The sequence below is a fragment of the Chrysemys picta genome, chromosome 8 (genome assembly GCF_011386835.1).
Source record: "Chrysemys picta bellii isolate R12L10 chromosome 8, ASM1138683v2, whole genome shotgun sequence".
NCBI classification, from domain to species: Eukaryota; Metazoa; Chordata; order Testudines; family Emydidae; genus Chrysemys; species Chrysemys picta.
The window spans coordinates 81,177,358-81,190,564 of NC_088798.1; the positions used below are offsets into that span (position 1 = coordinate 81,177,358).

Consider the following 13,207-nt stretch of genomic DNA (forward strand, 5'->3'; position numbering starts at 1 on the left):
ACCTCTCACAGTGTTGTGTAGACTCAATCGCTCCAGATTTGTATTTCCGTAGTACCTCTCACAGCAGTGGTACCTCTCACAGTGTTGTGTCTGGTTGTATTACTGCAAATAGTGGCAAATATTTACCAGGGAAGTGTCAAACTTTGTAAATTCTGGTTTCTAATACTGGGGATGTTCATGATTTGCTCAGAATGGGTGTTTGAGTTTTTCTTACTCCTCCTTTCCTAATTGTTTGCTATTATTTATTTAAATGCTGACTTTATAGTTAACACACAGTTACTTTTCAAATGCCTTAGGGACAGTTCTGAAAACCGTTTTGTTTTGAGATATTTCTGTATGTACGGTACTTATATGATCAGTAAGTCTCTTACTCTGCTCTTGCACCTGTTGCCGTTTCCTATGAGACTATAGTAGTCTATTAAGGATATCTTCTTTCCCTTTTGTTATAAATACACCGCTACCTCGATATAACGCGACCCGATATAACATGAATTCGGATATAACGCGGTAAAGCAGTGCTCCGGGGGGGGCAGGGCTGCACACTACAGTGGATCAAAGCAAGTTCAATAAAACGCGGTAAGATTTTTTGGCTCCCGAGGACAGCATAATATCGAGGTAGACGTGTATGACATTATAAATATTGTTGTTTATAGTTTTTAGACCTCAGGTGAGGGATGTGCAGCATGGAAGGGGCACCACTCTTTAAATTCCTATTGTCGTGCATCTTGTTTAGCCCCCCATAGGCATGAGCTAGTAGTGCCACCACTGGCAAGAAATATCAAAACACATTTTGTATTGCATTTTCCTAAAGTTCTACTTGTGTTACTTACTGGTAAAATTCAGCCACTCAATGAGTCTCTCAGTCTTGGGCGTAGAAGTTCTGCTGTATCTCTCTCTCTGTTAAATTATTTCCTTGATTGGTGGGTTGGGTGCACTCTATTGAGCAATCACTCCTCTGTCAGGGTGTGGTTCACAGAAAGTGGTTTATTTTATTCCAAGAATTGGGAGTACTTACTCTAAAATAGTTTGTTCCCAGTGCTGCTACTGTTGTATCTCGTGTTCAGTGCCTCTTCTGCTGTTGTTGCCATAGTACATGGTTTGAACTGAAGGGCATGGTTTATATCTGCACACATTAATGCGAGATAATAATTTCAGTCATTAAAAACAGAGCTAGTGGTGCAGAATATCAGAAAATGCTTCCTTCAGATGTATAGTGCAGGAACTCTGGAAGCTGATTCTGATTCAAACTGTGGTGCACAATCCTGTACAGGCATGTGTGAAGATTAAGTAACATTTTGGCTTCAAATAAAAAATATCCCTTCAGATACTCAAATCCAGAGCTGAAGTCAGAGATCCTGTTGATGTGATCAGTATGGGGCTGGAAATGGAAATGAGAGAGAGATTGCATTATAATGTGGGGTTACATTTCTGGATAGTGGTTAAAAGGGTATCAAAAGCAGCACCATAAATCACTGGCAACAGCTACTGGGAATGTTAGAGGGTTGTTGGAGAGATCCAGAGAGAGCTGGAGGAACAGCAGAAAAGGAGGCACAATGGAGAAGATTCCCAATTTGGATGTGAAGTCAAATCTATCCTCCAAGCCCAAAGGGAAGGAATTTGCATGTGCCGCTGTAATCTCATACGGTATCAGTACTAGTTTTTCTTCTTCAACACTTAGCTGAATGGTTGGCCGTAGTGATTGTTCACCATTTGGTCCTTTCCTATGTGGTAGCAAGGCTAGACAGTCCAAGAGTCCAACATCGGAACAGACTTGACACACCCATGTAACAGGGGGTTTGCCTCCGGGTCCCCTCCATCCTCGGTTGGTGGAATTTTATCCCGGATGTTACAAGCCACCTGGAGACCGGCATTTACTGGAATGTCTTGTGGCATTCTTGTGACATGTCCGAAAAGTGTAAGATGCTGTTTGTGGACAGTGGCCCCAGTAATCTGTAGATCGGAGCAACCGTAAACATCTGCATTACAAATGAAGTTGTTCCACTTTATGCCCAATGTACAATTTTGGCATTTTGTATGGAATTGCCCAGTCTGAGCGCCATAGTGTCCATGTTTCGCAACCATACAGCAGTACGGAGAGGATACAGCTGAAATAGATCCTGAACTTGGTGGTTGTGCCGAGATGATGTTGATTCCATATTCATTGTAAAAGACCCATGGCAGATACTGTGATGCCAATCCGGTGAAGAACCCCCATGTGAGGAACTGGTGAGTACAGATCCCAAAAAGCAAAAGCTGGAGACTGCTTTGACAGTTTCATTAGTCAAAGAGATTGGGGTCATGGGTAGACCTGATCCCTAGATTTTGCAGCTTTGTCTTTGACCACGAAACATGGAGGCCAACCTTAGCTGACTCCTCCTCCATTTGCTGGAGTGCCTTGCAAAACCTGTCAGGGCTCTGTACTAGAAGAACGACGTCATCCACATAATCAAGGTCTGAGAGCGAGAGATCACCCAGTGGTTGAGACACCTACGCCCTTTAAGGCCTTCCAGAGCATGACTCAGTTAGCTGAATCAAACAGAGCTTTAAGATTGACATACGCCACGTGCAGGGGCTACTTGAACTCATGATGTATCTCTGACAGCAAGCGGAGGGCCAAAATGGCATCTAACCTGTTCCTCGTAAAGCCTGACTGTTGGGGGCAACGCTTCTGATGCAGCAGGGCTCCAAACACACCAGCAGAACATGCACAAACATCTTCCCTAGCATGGACAACAAGGTGATTGTCCTGTAGCTCTTATATTCGCTGCACAGTCCTTTACCCTTATAAAGTGAGATTACATTACTGTCCTTCCAGGCAGTTGGCAGTTCCAGTTTTCCACACCAGGCAAAAGACAGCCAGAAGTGATTTTACTACAGGGCCAATAGCGCATTTTAGCTGCTCTGAGGGAATGCCATCAGCACTGGCTGTGCATTGTTTTTCAGTTTGCAGATGGTGCGCTTTACTTCATCCAACATTGGTGCATCAGTACAAATCATCCAGCTCTGAGCAAGTGACAGCTGGAGGATGGTTCGGGGCACTGTGATCAGTACTACGATGTGTTTTTAATATGATCATGGAACAGTCCTCTTGAAACACAGCAGTTAGTGAATTTTACATTAAAAGAGGGAAATAACAAATGGGGATAGTAGATAAGAAGAGAGGTGATAGCTGAAGGGCTCATAAGTGCCTGTTTGGGGGAACAGCTCAAAACCTAGCCTCTTTTTATGATGCCTTCTATAATGTGTTGACCTGTGTTTCATAAAGAGATGAAGTATCAGTTTGAGAGAGAGAGACATGTACTGCATGAGAACTCAGAGATAATGGTGATTACTTTGTCTTGGACACAGTGAAAATCATAAGAACAAGTCATTAACTGATGATCTGGATGCCTGCTGTTGAAGCAAACCTTCAGCATGCCTAATACACTGGAGGAATTATTCAAGTGTCCTAATGTGAAAATTACTCTGTAGTACAGCTAGGGTCAGTAAGATTTTGGGTTACATGCCACATAATCACCAGTCACAGAATTTTAAGCTGCCCAGGGGGCAGGGTGCTCTTGTAAGCCCCGTATTTGAGGCAACGGTTTCAGTTCTGTAAAATGCTGTAAGCTGTTTATTCAAGCAAGAGCTGCCCACATTTATCCCTCATTGCCCTCTATTGGACCTTACCCCATGATAGACCAGTAGCCTGCTGCACGGCATCATGAAGAAAATCCAGGTGAATTCATATTGATTTTTTTTCCTCCTTGGTTAAGCAGGGAAGCTGTATTCTGACACATTATTACATCAAAGATCTATACACTGTAAATCCTTGAGAAAAGGACCCTCTGTTTCCAAGTATTACAACTGAGTATTTACTAGCACAACTATTGTTACACTTTAGTGCAATATCTGGGGCACCCCCCAAATAAAATGGGGAGTACAGAGTAGTGATGGCCTTAATTTGTATGAAAGACTTCTTGTAGTTGAAAGGTAGGATAGCACTAAGAAAGCTCTGCATGGCATGCTTTGTTGGAGAAAGGGAGCAGCAAGACATGACCCTAGCTGGCATGTGCTTCTACCTGACAGAATGTGCCCTATTGTCCTTAGGGCTAGAGGTGCAAGCTAGTGCAGGAGACAATACTCCTGTGTAATACACCCTCAAGTGTTATTTAAGATTTCATGCTAGTTTGCTCAGGAAGCAAAGATACCTTTCTCCCTGCAAACACAATCCTATTATTATTATTGAGGCAGCACACAGAAGCAGCAATCAGATTCAGGTCCCATTGCAACAGACTTTCACCCTTACTGTTTCAGTCTTACCAACTCGAATAAGATTTCCTTTTTAAAAAGTTGTTGCCTGGTGAAAGTCCATTGTCAGTTTCAGAAAGCTCAAAGATAGTTAAGGATTTTATGGATAACTTTGGTGGATCACTGAAGTTAAATGGAGAGGTCAGTTTCATATATGTTTGATGACAGATTTACTGAATCGTTTCAATGAAGATAAGCATCCCCTCAAAAAATAAAATACTATAGAATTCTTTAGGTAAACAACTCTGGGGAAAAAGCTTTAGGCCAAGACACTTCAGAGGTCCTGAAGAAACATAAGCCACTTCAGAAACTACAGTAGAACACAAAAAAGATGATGTCTAGATTGGTGCGAGGTCTTAAATTTGTAGGCCACAGTCTTGAGTATGGCTCAGGTTGGTAGTACTTGAAAGTTGTGCCTGAATGGGCAATGAAGACTGCACTCCCTTATTACTGGTGAAGATTATCCATACATGTCAGAGTTGATGGGACCATGACTGGGTGATAGGGGAAAGCTTTCCTTGGTGCTATCCATTCAGTATTGATTTTCTGGATGAATGGAGTAAATCTGGATTATTATGTGTCCTCTGTGCAGATGTGCAAGGTGGGAGAGGCACTGAGATGCCTTCTTCTGTACTATTCCCCTTGCACACCTGCACAGGAGACTGACATAACTGAAGTGGAGAAGGCAGACACTATGGTTGTTTGTACTATTCTCTCAAAGGGGTGAGTGAACCTGCACCTCATAAGGGTTGTGAAACTCCCATTCTGACATGTATTCCCCAAAGCCTCTGGAGAAATCTTGGCTGAGCTGGTCAGAATTCTTCCTGAAACTTCCACTGCTACATGGTCTCTCTCACCCTTCTGCACTAATGTGGCCAGTAGCTGACAGCTACAGTCTGGCCCCAAAATGATCATTCCAATTAGTTAATGCTGGTGGATAAGCTGTGAAACTAGAAGCGATGAGACTTAAATAAGGTTCACATTACATTTATTTATTATGTTACTAATGTACATTTTTGGCAATGATTATATGCTTGGCACTGTACAGTACACACATATAGATAATCCCTTGGAGTTTACAGCCCATAGACAGAACATAGATTGATGGGATGTACAAGGTAATAGAGAAGTGTGATTGACTTTGTTGTTTCTTATCTCTTTATGGTCATCATAGAAACCATGTTGCTTGTGATATCTATGGACTACACTAAATGTAAAGGGTCTATCTTTGCATATCATTGCAAGCCAGCATTAAATAGCTCAGGGTCTATGGAAGCTAAATGGAATATTCTCCTATAATAATACTTTGTATGCAATTATGTACGGTGAACTGCCAGTCTGTGTCCCTCATGTAAGCGTGCCCTGAGTGAAGTGTTCAAATTCACTCCATTCCAGGGTTTTGGCTTTATTAGTAACTCAACCTGTAACAGGCATAACTGTCAAGAGAGCTTGGCTCTCCCTAGATTTTTGTTCCAGAATCTATTGCCCTAGTTTCCTGTCCCTCAGGAGACTCTCTCTCTTCTTCAGTTCTCTGATAGAACTAACTAGCCACAACATCTGCAATGAGGTGGTCAGAACTTCAGCAGCTTCATACAGGGTTCAAACACCTGCTGACTGGAGGTTAAAAGAAGTGCCCTGTCTGCCTCTTACAGTTAGGGTGACCAGACAGCAAGTGTGAAAAATCGGGACGGGGGTGGGGGGTAATAGGAGCCTATATAAGAAAAAGACCCCAAAATCGGGACTGTCCCTATAAAATCGGGACATCTGGTCACCCTACTTACAGTGGACTTCCATACAATAGCCACTATGTGGAGGAGGGCAACTATTTGATCATCTCTTTATGTAAATTATATAACCATTATTAAGGCGCAAGCTCTCTCCATGACCCCTATGCAATATTCCTCTGGAATTATCTTGTACAAATTATGTGCACAAAAATATATTTGCAGGACTTTTTTTTTGCTTATCTAGCTCTGTTATACCCATGTCTGTATATGTCCCTCAGTTTGATAGCTCTAATGGTGACTGTAGGGTTTTTTGCTTTTAAGGTAACAGGCAGACCAAGGACCTTTAATGTAGAATGATTTGGTTTGAGTGGTTTCATTTTTTTTAGGTTAACCCGAAAGTTCAGTCTCTCTTTATCTGGTAATTACAATATTAGTGAATTATAAACCTTTCCTCTGCTTTCAGGCTTCTCAATGCCAATAAGATCAACTGCCTCAGGGTAAACACATTTCAAGATCTTCAGAATCTCAACCTGCTATCTCTTTATGACAACAAACTGCAGACCATCAGCAAGGGGCTCTTTGCACCTCTCCAATCGATCCAGACTCTGTGAGTACGCAGACACACTACAACTGACAGCTCTTCCCTTTTCCCCAAAGATGTTCCCTATCTTTGCACTGCCTTTGCATCTGGCATTAAGACAATATTGAAGAAACCCAAGGCCAGTAGCTTCCGGTTTTTGGCAGAAATAAAAGAAAAACATGAAAGAAAAGTATAGAATAAATTCAGAACTGCCAAATTCTACAAGGTTCTACCTCTTTTCCAGGGGTCTTATAAATATAATAAATTTATTAATGAATATAAATATTTCATTCGGGGACATTCAGTGGTTTTAAATAGGGAGGATACTGGGCATGTGCATTTGACTCTATGTAGGGTATATGCACAGCAGACTTTTATATTTAAAAATATGTGCATAATGGTTTTCTGTGAGCATATATATTTGTTATTTATCCCTACTGGACGCTGAGACCTGCTGCATAGTTCATAAGAGTTGAAGCTACATTTTAATTGACATTCTAGGCATGCGGGGTAAATGTGTATCACTGTAAGTTATTATTCATTTGGTCCAGGTAAAAATATTAATTTTAAAAAAAAACATGGATCTATTGTGTTTTCTCTGAGTCTTAGTGTGAGAAGATATTAAAGCATTAGGACTAGGAAAGGGGTCAGAAACCGCTTATTTTTCTTGGATACATAAGTATATATCATAACTGATATTTTACAAGATAAAATTTTAGGGGGGGATAGCTCAGTGGTTTGAGCATTGGCCTGCTAAACCCAGGGTTGTGAGTTCAATCCTTGAGGGGGCCACTTAGGGATCTTTCAAGGTCCCTTCCACTTCTAGAAGATAGGATATCTCCATTTAAAAAAAAAAAAAGATTTTTCATCATAAAGCTGTGAGAACTTCCAAAGAAAGAATAATACTCCTTTCTCAGAGTCTGACTGGCAAACTCATTAAAAAAAGGACCTAAAACTTTGTATGTGTCTGTATGCACACACATAGTGCAAGACAGGCACTGCACTATGTAAATGAATTTTGTGTACGTTTGCTCACCTAAAAGAAAATGTACAATTGTTATTTTTAGCAACAAACAAGCTCAAGAGGCTGGGATCATGAAGATAATTAGCCACAAATATTTGGCCAGCCACCTGCTGCACCAATCCAAGCAGACATTAAAATAAATATTTCTGTGATGTATAAATGGATCTGGTTTATATAAAACGTACATGTATGCATAAACCAGTTCGTTTCAGATAAAGCTAAAAGTTTGCTAATATGACTCTGTTGCAAATGCTAGCTGTGCATGAATTCAACAAACCAAGTGAAACGATATTTTTAAAATGTTAAGCTATAAAAGTTACTTCTTGGGTTCCATGTTTTTTCTAGACAGAGCTTGGGACCATTACTTAGAGTGTACATCAAGCTTTCCTCATTGCTTCGCATTGAGACACTTCTCCGTGGGCAGTTTGATGTTGTAGTTGATTTCTAGTTTCTGCCTTTTTTTAAAGCATGGAGCACAGCCTGCCATCACATACTGTTGATTTAGTTTTTGGACCTTCCAGTACTGGAGTGGCTTTACTTTACAGGCTCAATGCAGCAACAATGTTTAGCCTCTTTGGGTAATGTCTGTAAGGAACATTTCCTCCCTCCTCCCCCCCCTTTACACTCATTTGACTCCACTCTCTCGGGTGCTGCCACCACAACTGGGTGGCATGTTATTTTCATTATATTAAGCCACAACCTCTAAACATACCTGGAACAAGGAAACAAAATAAATTTAGTGTGGATGGAATATGAGCTGGAGAGAAAAATATGCCTAAATACTAGTAGGACCACAACTCTCCAGGAATATGTCCTTATACCTCTGCTCATAAACACAAGTTAACATCTTTCCACATCCAGTTCTCCAACAAATGGACCTTTCATGATTGAGGTCCGCATCCTGCTCCCTTTTGAAGTCAGTGGGAGTTTTGTCATTGATTTCCATGGGAGCAGGCTCAGAGAGAGAGTCCTGACAAACTTTCTTTATTTAATACCTCACTGAGCCCAACAAAGAGGACCAAAACAACTCCAGAAATAACTTTTGTTTTAACCTCTGGGAGCCTAAGCGGAGCAGAAGAGGCCTCTACCTGAAATATTTGTAGAAAATCCAGAGGAACTTTATCACCGCAATTTGAATGTCTGGTGAAATACCTTTCCAACTAGACTGGTGTATTTCACACAGGCTTTTGCTGAATTATATTAGTCAGGCCCTAGTTTGCATCAGCTGTCTATTCTGAAAAGTTAAAATTTTAGATTGAGGAGAAATCAATGCAAAAATTTTTTATCAGCCCTGAATAGGATATGCAACATTAATTTCACTCTTGAGTGAAGGCCTGTGGCTCATTTGTGGCTTTGCCCAGTGATCCAAGGTGCTCTCCTTTACTTATCCAGATTTTTATCCCTAGGAAGCTGAGCTTGTCAATAAAACTTCTTTTGAAACCAGGGCACAAAATGTTCTCTCAAATCAGGTGTTTCTAGAAAGATGTGTTTCTATTACAATACATCATGTCAGGCTTCCAAGTGAAAACACTGGAGACAGAAGATCTGTATCCTTTGAATCAGGCTTTGCTGTATTAATTTTTGCTTCCTCCATGAAAGGACTTGCAGCAGGCTTAATGAGCTACGAAATACGATAGCTCACAGAATTTTCCCATTCATGTGCAGCTCCATGTGGCTTCCGCCAGGCCTGAGTTTTTGGGAGCTTATTCAATTACTCTACTCTTCAGGTTTGCGTTTGTGAAAAACAATGATGGAGTACAGAGTCACAGGTCATTTCTGATTAAACATCCCATCCCTCTTGCAGACATTTAGCTCAGAATCCATTTGTGTGTGACTGCCATTTGAAGTGGCTGGCTGATTACCTGCAGGATAATCCGATAGAAACCAGCGGCGCTCGATGCAGCAGTCCACGTCGCCTTGCCAACAAACGAATCAGCCAGATCAAGAGCAAGAAGTTCCGCTGCTCAGGTAATTCATTTATCCAGGCTGTACTGCACTTTCAATTCAGAAATAAGCAGGTCCAGAGAGCCTGCTAATCAAATCTGCAGGACAGTGTTTGCTATAATGGATACTGTGGAGCATCTTTTAAAATTAAATTTGGGAAATTCAGTTAGTCCTCCAGAAAACCAATTACGTTATGGATTAAAAAAGAGCCCAGTCTGTAGCTTGTCTTTTTTTAAAAAATCCTTGACATTTAATGTTTAAAGAATGCTGGGTTATAAAATGTCTATGAAAACCAGTGGAGATACAGATGAATTCATATGCCAAATGGTGTATTTGGGAAGGGCAGAAACCTGGATGTACATTGGGCCAAATCCTGGCTTGAATGGGAGCTTTGCCTGAGTAAGTACTCAGCAAAAAAAAAAAAAAAAAAAAAAGCGTGGGGGGGGCGTGAGGGAGGCGCAGGGGAGAGAGAAAGAAAATAACCTTGTGGATTAGGTCCTACGTAAACTGCAAGGAACAATTGTGACCCCCGAGGGGAACAGGAGGAAATAGACCATATGAATTAGCAGGGCTTTACCATCCATAACTAATTTCTGCAGATCCAACCCAGAAGCTCCTACCTTAATTTTTATTCATTCAAGCAAAGCTGCCATTGCAGTCAGTGGATTTTTGTCCTTAGGAAGAAAGGAATCAAAACTGACCTTAGAGTATGGTCCACAGATTTTGTTATTTACTGTATGTGTAATTAGTTGATGATGATGATGAAAATAATCTGAAAAGTAGTATATACAGCTCTTCCTCATCCCCACCACCTCATAAACTGTACTATTAGCTCTTTTTCATCTTCCGGACCAGATGTCAACAAAGGGATATCGCCTTATACAGCTTAATTTAGCAGACTCCGTTTGTTCATGTGTGTGTTGTACTGGTAGCATAGGTTTCAGATTTACTGTACTTGTGACATGCTGTAGGAACAGGCAGAATTTCAGTGTAAGAAAATCTGTTGCTATGTATTGAGAAGAAAAATGACTGTCATTGATGAAATACTTTTCAGTGTTTTCTATAAAAATTACTATCATTTTTGTCCTCTCCCTCCCCACCCCCCGAAAAAACAGCATGATTAATTGTACTCCTGACAGTAAAAGACTGATGGCACTATAAGCTGATGTAGCATGAGAATGAATGGCAGCAGCCCAAAACAAGACATTGCTGCATTGTATGTCTCAGCAAACAGTATTCTCAGATAAACTGCCCTTTACTGATAAAATAAAAGAAGGATAACTTCATTTGCAATCAGACAGTCTTGTAGGCAGGGCTTAAAGCCTTTAAGTAATTTGAGTTGCAGGCTCAAGTCATGCAGTTTAGAGCCATGTCTTAATTTATTAAATTATGGGGTGTTTGAGCCAGGGACTTGGTTTAGGCCCATCCCTGTAGCATAGTAACTAGTCATCAATATTCGCCTTTAAAGAAACTTGGAATGAGAATGGAGAAGTCATGGATATTTACAAAATAAAGAACACTGTGAAGAAGTTAATGACTCTAAATCTATCCCAATCTGCCATTTTTATTTTACTCTATTAATAGGGCAAAGCAAATATCAAAATGTGTTACATGTTCCTATCCTATGCAGTGATACAGGCCATTGGAAAAAAGCTGAGACCATCAGATACAATTTTTGAAGGATCAGAGTTGAGAAGGGACAGCAATTCACCTAATGGTCTTGAGAGTAATGTTTTGTCTGGATTCCTCTGTTGTGTTCTTTTTTCAGTCCATCATGTTCTCAGTCCATCTGTTCCAGCTTTGCTTATCAATTCAATAATATCAAACACCCATGAGAAGGCATACCTCGAGCTTTCCTGGTGTGTGCTTCAGGGGAGGAGGACATGCAGTGTGCAGGCTCCAAAACATGGCTTTAAGTTGGTTGAAAACTAACACTATTGAAAAACTCAAGAGAGTTTTTGTCCTTGCCCTTGTTAGTAAAAGCTCCAAATGGCAATGAGAATCATAGTTCTTCTATTCATTTAAAATAGGGGCGGAAATTTTGAAGTACTATTCCATTAGATATTTTGATGAATCATTGTTTGTAAACTGATTCAGAGTGCATTCAAGGAGGCAGCATTAGAACTTAGCTTGTTCCTCTGTCTTAGAATGCAACAGAAAAATATAATTTTTCCACTTTTTATTTTTGAGGACTATGACATTATCTTGGGCTGTGCCACAACATGTCTTCAAACAGGGATGTAAAATGTGGGATCATTATGTATTTAAAGCAAAAACAGAGGTGTGCAATGCATATCTTTTCACAGGGACAGTCCTGCATCAGCACTGCTGTGATGAGGATACTTAGTGATCTGTCTGTTTATCTTTGCTGACTCAGGGATCCTTCTCATCTGCTTCTTGCATTTGTTGCTCAATGAAGGAATGGGAAAATAGTTTATGTTGTAAATCTACAGTTTATACCTTCCTGCTCAGAGATTACAAAATTAATTTCTCATGTAGGGCTACTGGTATTTTCATTTTATTTATGTTAGCCCCTTAATAAATTCCTAAGTAAATTTGCCTGAAATAAGCATGTCTTTCAGTCAAAAAAGTAGTCAATGTATTAATAATTTTTGAGGGGGGCGGGAGGGCAGCCCCATTTTAATAACCTGGCATGGTTCTTGAACTTGAGCGGTGTGGAGGATGCCAAGCTCTGTTGAAATCTGTGGGAGATGCATGTGCCCAGCCCTTCTCAGTACAAGACCCACAATTAGTTCACCTTCGGTGTACTTAGCATTATAGCAACTGGGGAAGAAATGGGCTCCATGTCATGGAGTTCCATCCCAGAAAGTCCACAAAACCCAACCCCAAAGATGTGCAGATTCTTCTTCCTTTGGATTCTCCAAGGTTTCACAAAAGTGTCTTTTCAGGGGGGATTTGAATGAGAAAAGGTGTGGTCATGTGGAATAGGAGGGGGGGTAAAAAGCAAGCTCTGGAGGTGACTCAGAAGTTATCTTGGGGCAAAAGGGGAAGATAATGGAGTTGTGGGAAGGGCTTGGGAGGAAAGATGAGACATTGAAGTTTTGCCCAGTGGAGTTTGAGACATCAGTATCTAGGAGTGGTGTCAGGACAGCATTTGGAGATATGTGGTTAGACGGAAGAGCATAGGCTCAGGCTTTGATAAGTAAACAATAAACTTTATACAAGACAGTAATTAATTTCTGGAGGCTTTTTTCTTGAGTTGGTACTTTCTTCTGCCTTCATTCCCTCCCTATTGCTTCATGCTAGTATTTGCAAAGGTAAATTCTATTCTCCTTGTGGACTGTTCCATCATCAAGGCAGCTCCCCCCGCTCCTCTCCCAGCCCAGTGTGCAAGCTTTTACTGCCGGGTACCTGATGATGGTGGAGCAGCAACATCTTCACAGGGTTATGAGTGTGTCAAGGAAAGAGATTCAGTGCAAGCTTCCTCCAATATGCTCATAAAGGGGGTATGTTGTGTCATTTTCAGTAGCAGCAATACAAGAGCATGATGGGATTTTCCTTCCTCAGCAGCATCTGCTCACTGTCAGCTAACGATACTGTGGACATTAGAGAGACAAAATGGGTGAGGTAATATCTTTTATTGGGCCAACTTTTGTTGGTGAAAGAGACAAGCTTTTGAGC

General features: G+C 40.9%; 1 protein-coding gene across 2 annotated transcripts in view; it reads left to right on the forward strand.

Annotated features, from left to right (window-relative positions):
• The window catches only part of SLIT3 (slit guidance ligand 3), a 793,796-nt gene that overhangs the window by 568,737 nt on the left and 211,852 nt on the right, over window positions 1-13,207 (forward strand). For both annotated transcript variants that reach the window (XM_005295705.5, XM_065554865.1), the window contains 2 exons: window positions 6,481-6,624; window positions 9,426-9,589. In XM_005295705.5, the coding sequence (XP_005295762.1) occupies window positions 6,481-6,624; window positions 9,426-9,589 (308 nt within the window). The remainder of the gene's footprint in view (window positions 1-6,480; window positions 6,625-9,425; window positions 9,590-13,207) is intronic.